This window comes from Vitis vinifera, chromosome 10, assembly GCF_030704535.1.
Source record: "Vitis vinifera cultivar Pinot Noir 40024 chromosome 10, ASM3070453v1".
In the NCBI taxonomy this organism is placed as follows: domain Eukaryota; kingdom Viridiplantae; phylum Streptophyta; class Magnoliopsida; order Vitales; family Vitaceae; genus Vitis; species Vitis vinifera.
In genome coordinates, this window is record NC_081814.1 from 3,801,320 (window position 1) to 3,817,102 (window position 15,783).

At 38.3% G+C, this 15,783-nt stretch overlaps 2 protein-coding genes across 3 annotated transcripts; both read left to right on the top strand.

The window, feature by feature from the left end:
• Positions 1 to 839: 839 nt before the first annotated feature.
• On the top strand, positions 840 to 3,835 carry LOC104878358 (BTB/POZ domain-containing protein At3g22104). Its single transcript, XM_010648592.3, has 3 exons — positions 840 to 1,251; positions 1,906 to 3,006; positions 3,249 to 3,835. The coding sequence occupies exons 1-3, from the start codon at positions 1,189 to 1,191 to the stop codon at positions 3,690 to 3,692; spliced, it is 1,608 nt and encodes a 535-aa protein (XP_010646894.1). The 5' UTR covers positions 840 to 1,188; the 3' UTR covers positions 3,693 to 3,835.
• Positions 3,836 to 6,579: 2,744 nt separating this feature from the next.
• On the top strand, positions 6,580 to 15,052 carry LOC100263747 (uncharacterized). 2 transcript variants are annotated; one of them, XM_059740016.1, is made up of 4 exons: positions 6,591 to 6,908; positions 9,194 to 9,362; positions 11,100 to 12,784; positions 12,860 to 15,052. In XM_059740016.1, the coding sequence occupies exons 1-4, from the start codon at positions 6,795 to 6,797 to the stop codon at positions 14,792 to 14,794; spliced, it is 3,903 nt and encodes a 1,300-aa protein (XP_059595999.1). In that variant the 5' UTR covers positions 6,591 to 6,794; the 3' UTR covers positions 14,795 to 15,052. The 2 variants fall into 2 exon arrangements, with proteins under 2 accessions (XP_059595998.1, XP_059595999.1); XM_059740015.1 differs by having other exon boundaries at positions 6,580 to 6,908; positions 11,100 to 15,052.
• Positions 15,053 to 15,783: the final 731 nt, after the last annotated feature.

Genomic DNA, 15,783 nt, shown 5'->3' on the forward strand with positions numbered 1-15,783 from the left:
TACAATCATCTGTATCCCAAAAATGTTGTAACAAGTAACAACACGAGCATTGATTATACTAGAATATCCGGCATGGCAGGGAAAAGGGTTTTTTTTTTTTAAAAAAAAAAAGAAAAAAAAGAAAAAAATAGTATGTACAGCATTTTCGTCAGGCCTAGCATTTTCGTCAGGCCTGGCCTTTGTCGGAAGCTTGGGCGCTTGGGCTGAATGGGCTTGAGAATTCTCTCATGTCATAAAAACTATAGGTCACCATGACCTGGCTTAGCCTAGCTTTTGACCCTCTAAAAGGACATGGCTTTTTCCTTGTGCATGATGAAACCCAAGCTTTATTAACTCCTGCTAAGCTGCACTCTGATCTAGATCTCAGATTCTCAGTCCTTCATGGATTATTAGATTCGATTTGGGTAGTATTCTCTTCATACGGACTTCACCCTAATGTTAATGATTTGGAAAAAAGACAGCACACATGGATCCTGAACAAACCCATTGCATATCCAATCCATTTTGTGAAAAGCATTCCGGCCCCCTCCTTTAGTGGAATCCAGCATCAGTTCCCTGCCACTGAGTCAGAGTCAATCCACTACGGAAATTGGCGGCGAAAGTAACGGAATGTGGAATGGAAAAGTATAATGCAGTCAGTGAAATCATCACATGTAAAAGATTTGTGATCATGGGCCATGGAAAATGCTAGTGTTCTGACTTCTGAGTATCCCCCACTTATCCACAATATCACCCCCATAGCAAAAGTTTTTGTACAGAGGATGAATGACCCATTAACCTAATTTTTTGTCTGTTCCACAAGAACAGAAGGTCAATATAAATGCATTAAGTGTCAAGTGACCTTTTACCAATGCACCTTGGGGACTTGCTCACTTCTAAGAAGGTTTGGTGTGTCTTGGGTTAGGAGTCTTCTTTATTTCTTTTTCTTTATTTAATTCTGATAACTATATGCAGCTACTCTTGTTTGTTTGTTAAGTAAAACGCTTCATTGCTTCTTATTCTCTCCATTGACTGTGTACTAACAAACACTGCATCTGCACTCATTGACTGAGCAAAGCTGGGAAACTACCTTTTTCAGCTTCATTCTCACCCTGTCAGGATATGAATGTTCATAGCTCTTTTCTTTGTTGGGTCGATCTGAAACTTTTCTAAGTTGCATAAGCGTTTAAGTTCTGGTGTATTTGAACCATGGGGTTCTGCTGTGATCTTGAAGTGGATGTCAACGGCGAAGAGACATTCTTACTGGATAAGGTACTTCCTCTGCTCTACTTTGTTTCTTCCTTCCTGCTCTGTGGCTTGCACGGTTGCACTCTTTTCAATTACATTGGTTTGCTTTTGGTTGTGGTTACAACAGTTTCTTTCAACGTGAACTTGATGGATATTGAAACCGCACCTTCCTTATTTATTCTAGCAGCCATGGCTGTTTCTGATCTATAAAACAGGAATGATTTTTCTTAAGTTCGTGGTGAGTGAAGCATGGACTTGGTCTTTTACTTAAGTTTAAGATTTCTCTCCGGCCATTAGATTCTAGTGAAATCAGGTCCACCCACAATTTATTGTTAATAATGACCTCTCACCATAATTTAGCTGTATGAGTGCAATATTCCCTTGTTTTCTTACGCGGATTTCTGCTAATTTTTTATGAATTTAATGCTTTTGTCGGGTCGGCAAACATTGAAAGGGTCTTGAATGTGAAGGTTGTTGGGTCTTTCTCACAAAAAAATTCCTGTATTTTTGACAAACCAATCTTAGGAGGTTTGTAGATATGATTTCATATTTACTTTTATCTAATTTAATCCATTTTTTTCAGAGTGTATCTGGATTTTGTTTCCTGAGTTTGAGATTAGTTAATTTATTTGGAGATTTTATGACTGTTCAACTCTGTTTTGTCATAAATATTTGCAGAAAATTCTTATAACTTTCTCGAGTAAACTAAGCAGATTGTTCAGTGGATTGACAAGAAAGGCTGGGACCCTGAAAGTGATACTACCTGACTTTCCAGGAGGGGCGGAGGGTTTTGAGCTCATTGCAAGGTTCTGCTATAACAATGGTAGAGCTGAGATAAGTCCCGTTAATGCCGTCCTGCTAAATTGTGCTGCCTGTTTCATGGAAATGGACCAAGTTTGCTCTGGAACACCCAGCTTATTACACCAAACTGAGAAATCCCTTGAAGAGATCAACTCCTGGACTTGGTCCCAGCTCCTAGTAGCTTTGAAACAGTGCCAAGATTTGCTTCCAGCCATGAATTCTTCATGTTTGCTTCAGAAAATCTTGGATTCACTTGTGGGGAGGCTTGCCTTGCCTAGTGTTGTGAGCCCATGTACTCCATCCTCATCCTCAGGCTGCTCTAGTTTTCAGCTTTCCAGTGATTCAAGAAGCACCGACAGCGTGAAAAACAGCTGGTCTCGCACAACTTGGTGGTTTGAAGATCTCGTGTTTTTGAATGCTGATTTGATTGATAAGGTGATAAAAATGATGGTATCCCAGAAATTGGATCATGTTACACTAAGTCGGTTCCTCTTTTATTACCAAAAATCCAGATTTCTTATTGCTGGGCCAGCTGAAAAGAGCAAAACCACAGAGGTTGTAGTCACTCTGCTTTCTTCCCTAGATAGGAGCTCTGTTTCTTGCAAAGGGTTATATGATATTCTTCGGATGGCTTTGAGTTTGAAAGTAAGCAAATGTTGCAAGAACATACTAGAGAGTCTGATTGGTTCGCAGCTGGACCAAGCAACATTGGATAATCTGCTTGTTCCATCTCCACATGGCAAGGGTTGTATATACTATGTGAATCTGGTTTTGAGGTTGCTGAAATCATTTCTTGGAGGTCAATTTTCATCAACTCAATTGAAAAAGGTTGCTGCCTTGATGGACTTGTACATTGCTGAAGTTGCCCCAGATTCCAGTCTGAAACCTACCAAGTTTGTGGCGTTAGTTGCTGCCCTGCCAGATTCTGCAAGAGACTCTTATGATGGTATTTACCAAGCTACAGACATCTATCTAGAGGTATGATGCTTTTCTGCAGAATTTCTTATGCTAGTAAATGAAATTTACTTGATCTGCTTTGAATTTACAACGTAGCTACTTATGCTACTTGGTTATGTGCACCAACACTACTCAGAAACATGGAGAATTCTAAATTTTTAGTTCAGTTGTGTTGAGAAACTGGTTTTTTTATACTTTCTGCCAATTCGAGGATGCAAGAGTTGTCAGGAAATTGAATTGAATTGAATTGAATTTTTCAACAGGTCCATGGCGGATTAAGTGAAGAAGAAAAGATGACAGTCTGCTGTGCACTCAACTATGAGAAGCTCTCCCCAGAAGCTTTGAGACACCTAGCTCGAAACTCAAAACTTCCATCAAGAGCAGCAGCTAAAGCTGTCATCACCTCTCAGCAAACCAAGCTCAAAAGCTTACTCCCTAACACCCACCCTCTCAAGGATTTCAGTTATTCAGCATCTTGTTACACCATAGAGGGAAGTAAGGACAAGAAAGGGGATCTTGATCAAATTCTTCTGCACGTGAGAAAAATCGAACTTTCTACCGAGAATGAGAGGCTTAGAGCACACTTGCAAGGGATGCAATGGAGGGTGATAGAATTGGAGAAGGCTTGTAAAGGAATGCAGACGCGGATGGAACACATGATGAAATCAAGACTACAAGCCAGATCCTTGCCCAAGCTCTGTTCATGATATGTACTTTCCACTGATTTTTACCTCTATTCCAAATGATCTGTACAGTATAAGTAACGGGTTAATACAATTATAACAAAGTTTTCCTTCTTTGGAAAGATGAACTGAGAGCAGCTGCAATATCAATTCTTACTTTTCATGAATCCTACTTGTCCATCCCCTACTTTAATATGACAAACATTAATGTCAAAGGTTTAGTCCTTTTCACTTTCTGAGCAATTCCCATGTGAGAAATCCAAGTTGGCAACTTGCCTGCAGATACACAAAGTGAAATGGTGGGTTTAACGAATCCAGTTCTTGTCTTACAGAGGCAAAATTGAGGGGGAAACTCCATGATTCAGAGGGCATACATGAATGTAATTTTAAAATTTAAGAGCTTCAGCCACATGTAGAGACAATTTTGGCATCTCTCCCAAACCAAAGCATTGGATGTTTCTAAGGCATATTTGTACCGACTGCCGAGTCTAATAACCTTGACTCGGTTGACAAACAATGTGGGAGAAAACGCGTATTGTGGGGCTCGCTGAGACAACAGCATTAATGGGTGTTATGGAAACCAAAGCTTTTTGTAAAATTCATTATCAAACCATGACTCCAAGGATGCCCTGTGGACCAACATCCTTGAAACAGCTACAGACATCTTTGAGAAGCGTGATTCTTTAAGCTTCCAATTCATTGGGAGAGACGAGCATTAATGAACAACAAAGCCTAGAAGCTTTCCCTCTGGGTTTTTCTTTAATCTTGGTTTAGTTTCTAATATTTTAGTTGGTGATGGCGCTGTCAAGCTTTGCCCCTATACCATGAGGAATAAGGACTCATAAAATGGGTTGGAACCAATCAACAAAATGCCATTCTTGGACCCAGGCTTACTGGTCTCCTATTTCGATGGTCTATGTTTGGAAAAACATTTCTCTTGCATCAAACTTAAAAGGGTTGGCCTCTGTCAGTGAAGTGTTGCTTCAGACTTGTATTCACTGCTTTTCTTTTATTCGTGCACATCATGAACTTTTACCGCATGGATACCTTTTCAATTTGGCTTCAACTTCTAACCAGCGGAAAGCTTTTGAAATGAGAACTTCCTTTATATAAACAGCATCCGATTGGCCTCTTGGTAGAGGTATAGCTAGGCCCAAACTGACCCAATACGAATTTTGGGACCAAGCCCATAACTCAGCACTATCCAGTTTAACAAGTCTGGACCCATCCTTCACTCCTACCCTAAATTGTGGGGTTTGGTGCAGAACGCCCAAATTATGAGCCCCACATATAGTACTGGGTTGCTTCTTTTGGGTTGATTTAAGCCCAATACTGATTGCAGTTGAAGGCAACAAAGGGGATGTCATTGTTAATTTTATTACGGGGTTATAACTTATGTTGGTGGGTGGTGTTGATTTTATGTCAAAACTTAGGTAGTTGATCAAATATGTCAATCAAAACACAACAACAATAATAATTGGGTTAAAAACATAAACCTAAACACAACATAATTATTAAACTGATAATACATCATTTAACACGTTTAATATGATTAACCTTTTAATTTGACATATTTACAATTCAATTAACCTATTTATTTAAAATCAAATTTTAAATGTAGGTTAAATATGTTATGGTTATAATCAGACTCATCAACATGATTATTAAATAGGTTAATTGAGATCAAAATTGTGTTATACAAATTAATTAAAAATAACTTATTTATTAAATGAGTTATGTAAATTGGGAGGCTACCCTCGAATCACCTCTCTATCTAAAAAAAACCCCCTCCCCCGAGGAGAGTAGAAGCTCTAGGATGAGTATGTCTTGGATTCCCACATTCATTTTTGTCTTGATCCACCATGGAATTTTTGGAATCTACCAAGACATTCTAGTAGAGGGCTCGTGATGATCATCTTAAAGATCACAAGGTGTTGAAGTGGTAGGATGGGTGGGGGAAGATCTGTAGGTTTGATGCCCATGGCCTGTCGAGTGAGGGCGAGATAGTCGTACTTATGTGGATCAAAAGTGACTAGCTCTAGGAAGCACTAAGAAAGACATTTGAAGAATTCTTTACTTGAGCGTTCTCATAGTGATGTTGAAAAGGTCATCTCCACTTTGGCTCCTTGACTTACTCATAAGAATAGTAGCCCTCGCACGGTTGGGAATAAATGGGTTATGCAAGTTGATATGAATTTGTCTCAAACACAAATATACTTAAACCAAACTTTTAAGAAAGTGTCAAATTTAAATTGTAATGACGAATCACATGAAACTATTATTGGTATATAAAAGATCGGACTTATTTATTTATTTATTTTAGTTAAGTTAAAGCCCAATACTTATCGTAATTGGAGGCAACACAGGTGACTATCATCGTTAAGTATTTCAAACTAAGGGGTGATAATTTGTATTGATAAGTTATATTCATGTGAAAACATCAAATACTCAATTAAGCTAATCTAAATACAATACAAATAATAACGAGTTTAAAAATATAAACCCAAATACGATGTAATTATTAAATTGGTAATACATTGGTATAACTCATTTAAAAAGTCATCTAATTATTACAATTATTAAATAAATTAATTCAAATAAATTAAGTAAAAAAATAACTTATTTGTAATAGACACAATTTCAATTCAAATACAATTATATTTAACCACCCTATCATATGTTGCCAACTCATACTCCAACTTAGGAAAAGTTTTCAGGTCATCACACCGATATCGAAGAACTTTGCCCGTCAAAGTTGACCCAACGTTGCGTGGCATGATCGCAGTTTACAAAGAAACCATTAAAACGACGTCGTGCTGATTAACATGTCGAATCCTCGTTGGTTCACCATTTGGGCTAGCCAAAACGACGTAGTTTTAATCTATCTTCCTATTCGAAGCCGTTCTAATCTGCTTACAAATTAGAAGTCATTTCTCTCTCTCCTTCTCTCTTCGATTAGAAAAGAAAGAAAATAAAAGAAAACAAAAAGGGAAGAAAGGAAGGTGAATAGCAGGGAAGTCCCCTGTGCCCATCTCGTATACTTTTTCTAAACTGCTCACTTTCCCTATTTTGTCTTTCATTTTCCCTGCCTTTTCCTGTTGACTCTTATTTTCCGAGAAAATCACGATGTTGGAGAAAATCGGATTGCCGCCAAAGCCATCACTGAGGGGAAACATTTGGGTAGTCGATGCTTCTCATTGTCAGGGATGTTCTTCTCAGTTCACCTTTATCAATCGCAAGGTCTCTCTTCCTTCTATTTCGTTTCTTCGATCTGATGATCCATTAATCAAAATCTTTGTTTGATTTTTCTATTTTTCTTCGGAATCCATTTTAAAAAATTTGATCTTTTGGGTTATATTCATCAAGTGATGGTTATGATTAGATGAGACCATGTGTTTCTCCACTAACCATGCTTGATTGTTGACGTATAGATCACTTTTTTGATCATGGCTAGTAGGCCCATGACTTTCTTCTTTTCAATTTGTATAATAGTTTGAGTAGATTCAGCGATTAGTTCACTAGGCTTGTTGAGAATTTGAGGTGCTTTTTTGTAATAATCTCTATTAAGCCATCCATGTCTATCTTGTTGTGCTCTTGAAGTATGTTGATTTATTAGAGATAGAAATAATTTAGACGCTTTGTTTATTTTTGAAGTATTGCTGCCTCTTTGGAATTTTTGTTTGTTTAGGCCCATCTGGGATTGCATTGTGTTCCTACCAAGACTGGGGGGTTGGAGATAGTAAATTCATCCAAAAAGTAGAATCCTTGGCAAGAAGTTCAAAATGTGGGTTTTACTTTGGGAATTCTGGAAGCTTTGACAGCCTCAATGAAATAAGGGGATTGCTGGGGAATTTGCCTGTTTCGCTATGTATTTCCTTATTTTGTTGAATTTTCAGCTTAGTTAATACCAAATATGAATCATCTGACTTTTGAAATATATATGGGAATTTTAATAAATTTGCTCAGAATGTTCCATCTGAATTTGATTGGGGCTGAAACTGAAATTTTGAGAACCATGGATCAGGAATGTACTAGGAATAGACACTGTAAGGGTAATCTGGTATAAAATTCTGAATGCATGTTTTTTTTTCTCTAGAGATTGCGAGAGAATAAGTTCAAGAAAAGGCTGAAGACTGACTAAATTGATGTACAATTTTTTGGAGGAAGAAAATTTCATATGGTTAACAAATTTTTAAAGATGGTACTTCGATTACCATTGATAAATTTGTTGGATAATAGGAGTGCACAACTAGAGATTCAATGGATTCAAATGCACAATTCAGTGCTCTTGAAGAATACTATTATCATGAAACAATTGGGGTTTATGGTCTGTACAGGCATTTGTATCAGATTTTCTGAATTCTTTTTCACTCATATATATATATATATGTTAAAAAAAGAGGCGCCAAATAAGTGGCCCAATGAATATAGGACTATACACCCAATGCCGAAAGGCCCAAAGAAGTGAATGATCTACAAAAGAGGAGGGGCAACAACACCCCCACCCTCAACATGAGCCCAACCAATCAAAGAAACTAACTAGAGTAAAAAAAATATCATTTATAAACATCTTAATCTCCAACCAAAGAAAGTAAACAAAAGAACTTTTTACCCTTTGGATCAAAAACACTTCATCATCGAAAACGATCCTATTCCTTGCCTTCCAGACTGTCCAAAAGATGCAAAAGGGTCCTACTCTCCAAACCTTTTTGCATTTCTTTGCCCAAAATGAATCATGCCAACTTAGAAGTGCCTCCCTCTAAATGACGAAGGAAGCACCCAAGACATCCCAAAAAGTGTAAAAAGCAACTCTCATAAAACCCTTATTTTTACACAATGTAAAAAAATGTGGTTTATGGATTCTTCCTCCACTTGGCAAAGATAATTGCTATTCACTAAAGAGCACCCTCTTCTTTGGACTTGATCTAATGTTGAATCTTTTCCTCACGTTGCCTCCTAAACAAAGAAACATACTTTAGGTTTCACCGATGGGTTCCAAATAGTTCTCAATGGAAAAGAAATTGAATTGCCCAACTCTAAGATGTTATAGAGGGACTTAACTGTAAACTTGCCTTTCTTTGTCTCTGTCCACAACACCCTATCTTCCTCATTCCTACACACTCTCCTCTCATGCAAACACCATATGAATCTCTCCATACAATCTATTTCCCAATCATTGAAAGATCTAGAGAAGTAAGGACTCCACCACCCCCTTCACCCATGCCTCCTTGGAAATGGCTAAAGCAAGCAAGGAAGGGAATGTGGCACTCAAAGGATTATCTTCACACCACTTATCCTTCCAAAATTTCACCCTATCCCTATTACCCACCAAGAATGAAATCTTGCTATGCACAAGGTCCCTATCCTTCCTTATTGCTTTCCAAAACCCGACACCATATCCCTTCCTCACTTTTTGAGTAAGGGGTATGGTGTCACTTTTCAAAAAGACGCTTTTTCATTCTCTTATTTATTTATTTTTCTTTTTGTTGTGTTACTGCTTGATGTCGTGTATTGTGGATTTTCAGCATCATTGCCGCAGGTGTGGAGGCTTGTTCTGCAACAGTTGCACCCAGCAACGAATGGTTTTACGTGGACAAGGTGATTCACCAGTGCGTATTTGTGACCCCTGTAAAAATCTGGAAGAGGCTGCACGCTTTGAGATGCGACACGGGCACAAGAATAAATCTGGAAAAGGTGCGCTTTGGAGATTAATAATTTCCTGAGGTTGTTAAGTTCCATTTTGAATGCCTTGCCTATTTTCTTTAATGTGTCAACAACTATGGTTTGCTTTTTGCAGAAAAACACATATCAGGTCTTTTTATTTTATTTTTATTTAAGTGATAGGCAAATGAGAGTATACTAAAAGTGCCAAAAAAAGGGGGGGAGGGGGAAGGGGGGATGTGCCTGAGAAATATACAATTGTCTTATGTTTTCTTTACAAAAAGGAGCTCACCCCATAACATGTTTTAATGTCCACTGAGTCACCCTTCTCTCATGGTCCATTCGGGCTTACTCATTGACTGTGGTGTTAGTCCTAATCAATTTCTTGAGAGCTCTGGTGGTCCAGCAGATGCTGGAAAACGATTTTAAGTCCCTACTTGGTTGTCTTAGTTGATGTCTTAGTCACAGCAGATGTTGTATAGTATGGTACATGCTGATGTGTCAGTGGACATTTTTATAGTAAACATTTGAGATGAATATAGGTTATCTTGCAGTTAACATATGTGAGACCAAGTAATTGTTGCCTTGAGATGGGCACTGTGGGCTGGGCAATGACAACAGACTTGTTTAGTGGCCAGGCATGGCACAGTGGTGGATCATTTTAGGATGCCTTCAGTTTAACCTGGCATGTCTAGAAAATTGAGTCACGAAAGGTTGAAGTTGTGCTGAAATGAGGGGAGTTAGAAACTACTGATTTGGGAATTGGATATATGCTCCATTGAAAAGTGGTATTATGACTTCCGTTAAGTAGAATCAATGTCTTTTAAACAAGAGTATAATGGCTTATAAAGTTATTTAAGAGGGGGTTTCTATGTACCAAACCACCTCTGGTTTTAATTGTGGCTCTAAGTGAGCCTAGTCCAGGGTAATTTGAGGATGGATTTGGGAATCCAAAGGGATATTCTGTGGCTTTGTTTGGTTCTGAGACGAAGCTCCATGAGCTGTTGCAGTGTGCTTGTAGATCTTAAGAGGATGGGCTTTCAGGGACTGGGGAAGATGGGTGGATTATAGAGCTAGGGGCAGATAGATCGAAGGTTTGTCCATTGGGATTGGGCATGGACGAGCCTCGAATGGGCCAGCATTGATGAAAAAATTACAAAAGAAAAATATCTCCCATCGCACCATTCACCGGTGTAGGCTTAAAGATCAGGTCCAGGATTCGAGTCAAATCGACCTTCCCTCTCATCTCAGGGTGAGGCAAGGAATTCAATGTACCAGAATACTGCATTGCTTCAGGACAAGAGGCTTCAGGTTTGTGATTATTATATGCTGTGGGGTATGCTTGCACCTTTTGGGGCAGATTATTTCATCACGGGCTCTTTAGATTACACTGGAGTAGAGGGTTGTAACTTTTTTTTTCTTTTATGCTGCCCCTTCTTTGCATGTCTCAATTAAGGGAAGTATGGGTTAAATAGTGGTTAGCAATGTCAGAAGTTATTGGAAGTCTTTTATTCTAGATTTCTAAGATGAACACCTAATTTGGTTCAAGATGATTAAAAGTTAAGAATATTTGGAAAGTGTTGTCATAATTTGGAATACATGGATGGAATATCTGTTCTTGGATTGACTGTGTTTTTGTTCTCCTTTTTCTTATCTTTAAACTAAGCCTTTTCACCTTGAAAGTTCTTGCAGGCATAAAATGTAACAGGATAGGTTTACTTTTCATATTAAAGTTAGCATTTTCAGCTTAGTGTTGGTTGCCTTGTGCAGGTAGCTCAAGATTGACATCAAAGCATGAGGATGAAGTTTTGAACCAAATTCTTGGGAAAGACGGAAAGGAATCCTTTTCATCAGGACGAGAGTCCACTAGTGATACGGTTTCCAGTATTGAAAGGTCAACGAGCAGTGCATCATGTTCAAAACTTGAAGAACTTTCCAGTCAGGATATGGAAGGGCAAATAGTTAGAAGTCTCACTGTCAATGAGCCCAATCATGTGCCTGGTGAGATGGGATCAATTAGCCCTGAGGAACTGCGTCAACAAGCCCTGGATGAAAAAGGGAAATATAAGATTTTAAAAGGAGAAGGAAAATCTGAGGAAGCTCTGAAAGCCTTTAAGAGGGGAAAGGAGCTTGAGAGGCAGGCTGGGGCTTTGGAGATATCATTAAGGAAAAGTCGTAAAAGGGCATTGTCTTCAAGTAACATTGCAGAGAACCAGAAAATTATGGATGACCCTAAAGAATCAGGCAGAAAAAATAGACTTCTTCCTCAAATGGGAAAAGAAAAGGATGACCTTGCTGCCGAACTCAGAGAACTTGGGTGGTCTGACAGGGAGCTTCATGATGCAGATAAAAAACCTGTAAATATTAGTTTAGAGGGTGAACTCTCTACTCTCCTTAGAGAAGTCCCCCAAAAAACTAATACGGATAAGGAAACCCATGGTATTGACAAGTCTGAGGTCATCGCTCTTAAGAAAAAGGCTCTCATGCTTAAGCGGGAAGGCAAGCTCATTGAAGCAAAGGAAGAACTGAAGAGAGCTAAACTTTTAGAAAAGCAGCTTGAGGAACAGGAATTCTTGGCTGAGGCTGAAGATTCTGATGATGAGATATCCTCTTTGATTCGTAGTATTGACAATGATAAACAAGGTGATTTTTCAATTGGGTACAACCCGGCGAATGATTTCGACTTTGATCACCTTGTGGGCATGGCTGATGATATTGGTCTTGATGGTAATTTCGAAGCTATGGATGAGGATATGGATGATCCTGAAATGGCTGCTGCTTTAAAATCATTAGGTTGGAGTGAAGATTCTCATCATCCTGTGGACATTGTGGCCCAGTCTGCCCCTATTGATAGAGACACCCTTTTACATGAAATTCAATCTTTGAAAAGAGAGGCTCTCAATGAAAAAAGGGCAGGTAATACTTCAGTGGCAATGGTACTGCTTAAGAAGGCCAAAGTACTTGAAAGGGACCTTGATGGCTTTGATTCTCAAGGAGACAACTCATCTGCAAATGATCCTGCGATGTTTCAGAAGGGTTCGACTTCCCAAACTGCAGATAACTCATTGATGTTAAATAAGGCGGATAATAAAAATGTTAATGGGATGAAAATTGTGGAACCTAAAATGGCACCAAAAAGTAAATTAATGATTCAAAAAGAGCTTCTGGGTCTGAAAAAGAAGGCTCTTGCTTTGAGAAGGGAAGGAAGATTAGACGAGGCAGAAGAAGAATTGAAGAAAGGGAAGGTTCTTGAGCAGCAGCTTGAAGAGATGGACAATGCCTCCAAGGTAAAGTTTACACAGGTGGATGTTAGCAGTAAGCATCCTGATATTTCTGGAACCCTGGACCTTGGTGATGTGGGAGAAGAAGGTGATGTAACTGATCAGGACCTGAATGATCCAATGTATCTTTTACTTCTAAGTAATATGGGTTGGAAGGATGAAGATAATGAAACTGTAAGCTTTCCATCAAAATCTCGGAAACAAAATGATAGTTTATCTACACAGATTGCTGATTCCTCCATTATACAGGCTCCTACAACTACCCCAGTAGGGACATCTAGAAGAAGCAAAGGTGAAATCCAGAGAGAACTCTTAGGATTGAAAAGAAAGGCCCTTGCTCTGAGACGTCAAGGAGAGACTGAGGAGGCAGAAGAAGTGTTGAGACTGGCAAGGGTATTAGAGGCTCAAATTTCAGAAATGGAAGCACCAACAAAAGAAGCTCCTGTTGAGAATAAGTACAAGGAAGACAAAGTCATCAAATATCCCCTTGAAAGTTCATCTGACAAAGGAGGTGAAGGGGATGCAACAGAAAAGGATCTGGGTGATCCTGTGCTTCTCTCAATGCAAAAAAATTTGGGGTGGAAGGATGAAGACAGACCTGAAACCACACAAGCAGAACCCTTTAAACAAAATGCTGGTATTTATACACATTCTACTGACCCATCTGTTATTCAATACAATTCTGAAGTTCCAGTCATATCAGCTAGAAAAAGCAAAGGAGAAATCCAAAGGGAACTCTTGGGTTTGAAAAGAAAGGCTCTCACTCTTAGAAGGCAAGGGAAAACTGAAGAGGCTGAGGAAGTGCTGAGGAATGCAAAGATATTGGAAGCCCAAATGGACATGGAAGCCCCAAGAACAGAGCTTCTGCTTGATCCTTCTAAGGATAAAGATCTCGAGAGTTTTGAATCTTTGATTACCACTGAAAAACATGGAAGTATGAAGGATGTGGTTGAAGTAAATAAGCAGTCAGTCCAGGCGGTAGTAGATCCAACTGAAAAAGTTGAGTGGGCAACAAGTTCAGGATTGAAGGAGAGTGAAACAGTGAAGCCTCCCTCAATGAGTTCAGGTCTTTTAATTCCTGAGATGTCTCAGATCGTTGAAGGCAACAATCCCTTATTGGTGGACATTGGTCCACCAGGCAAAATGGGAATCTCAGAAGGCACTTATTTTGTTCCTCCATCAGACCAGTCTGGAAACATAATGGATTTGCTAACTGGGGACGAGTGGAATGCTTCTCATGTACCTTCCGAAAAACAAGAAGGTGAATGGAATTTAAGTTCTGGAATTTCCTCTTTTGCTAATCCCCCTCTTCTGGTAGAATCCTTGAAGAGTACCAATGAAGATTTGGGAAGCAAAGTTGATGCTGCACCTCAAAAAAGAGAGGAGATGGTTGATGCAGATAGGAAGCTGCATGTAAGTGAAGCAAATTCAGGTCAGGCAATTGCTTCTCAAAAGAACAAAAGTTCCATTCAGCAAGAAATCCTGTCTCATAAAAGGAAGGCAGTTTCTCTGAAGAGAGAAGGAAAATTGGCAGAAGCTCGTGATGAACTTCGGCAGGCAAAACTATTAGAGAAGAATTTAGAGGAAGATGATCCCCAGCCCAGGTCTAGTCCAAGTGATACGTCAATTTCTAGTTCCAGTGTGACTTCCATTGGACAAAGGACGCAGACTTTGGTAGATTCAGCTCCAAAAATGTTATCTGGTCGTGATCGTTTTAAGCTGCAGCAGGAGTCCCTCAGCCACAAACGATCGGCACTGAAGCTAAGACGGGAAGGTCGGATTGAAGAAGCAGAAGCTGAATTTGAATTGGCCAAGGCTCTTGAAACCCAGTTGGAGGAGTTGGCTGCCCATGATGCGGCGAAGTCTTCTGCCAAAGGTGCTGAACCAGTAGATGATGTGCATGTCGATGATCTTCTGGATCCTCAACTTTTATCTGCATTGAAAGCGATAGGGCTGGAAGATGCTAGTCCCTTAGCACAAAGCCCTGAAAAACCAGAGCCTGCAAAACTCCACATTAGTAAGAGTGATAGCTCTAGCCAAGAGAAAAGCCAATTGGAAGAGCGGATCAAGGCTGAGAAGGTGAAGGCAGTAAACTTGAAACGTGCAGGAAAGCAAGCTGAGGCCTTGGATGCTCTTCGACGGGCCAAAATGCTTGAAAAGAAGCTCAACTCTTTAACTCCCTGAGACACAGAGATATCCCATTTTCGAGCTGGCACCCATTGTCCCTTCATGGATATCCCATTTTAAAACCATTGATGAGGTTACCACAAAAAACGTACTGGACGACTAGAGAGAAAATGAAAGCGGCCTCTCCTTCCTCTGGGGGGACATATTTCTAGTTCAGGCTGAAGATTTGGTTGCAGAAAAATGTAGGATCCTTGTGAAGTTATTACATGTGTTTCTTCGTTGAAATAAATAAAACCATAGTCCTCTTCGGTACAAGATTCTGTAGATTGTCTTGAATTTGCTTAGAACAGTGGGGTGTTTGGCCATCTTTTCTAAAAATTGTTTTCAAGTTAGAAAACAAAAAATGATTTTTTATATATATTTTTAAAATAAGGTGATTCACAAGTTATTTTTAAAAACATTTTTTTGAAAGAGCAAAGAATGAAAAGCCTTGTTTAAATAAATAAATTTTAGTTGCTTCTAAGAACTCTTTTATCTTGATATTTAAAAAAAATTGTAAATTCAATTTATATAATATTAATTAAATTTAATTTAAGTTTTATTAAAAGTAAAAATAATTTTATAATTACAAATAAATTTAAAATAGTTTTTTTAAATGTAAATACTACTATTATGATGAATTTTAAATTATACTTGTTTATTAAAAAAGCTACTTTGGTATATATTATAAAATTAGAATATTAACAAATTTGAAAAGATATAATTGATTTTTTTTTGGTTGAAAATGAATAATAATAATTTAAAAATAATAATGATTGATAATATTTTGTTAAAAAATAAATTTGAAAACAAGCAATGTTTAATTCTTTTTATATGTAAATAAGCCGTGTGTATATTTAATACTTAATTATGAGCATGATATTTTGAATTAATTTTGATTAATTTTATCAGTTTTTAAATTCCAAATTATTCTTGAAAACTAGTAAATTCATTGAAGAATCTAAAACATATGAGCATGATATTTTGAATTAGTTTTGATTAATTTT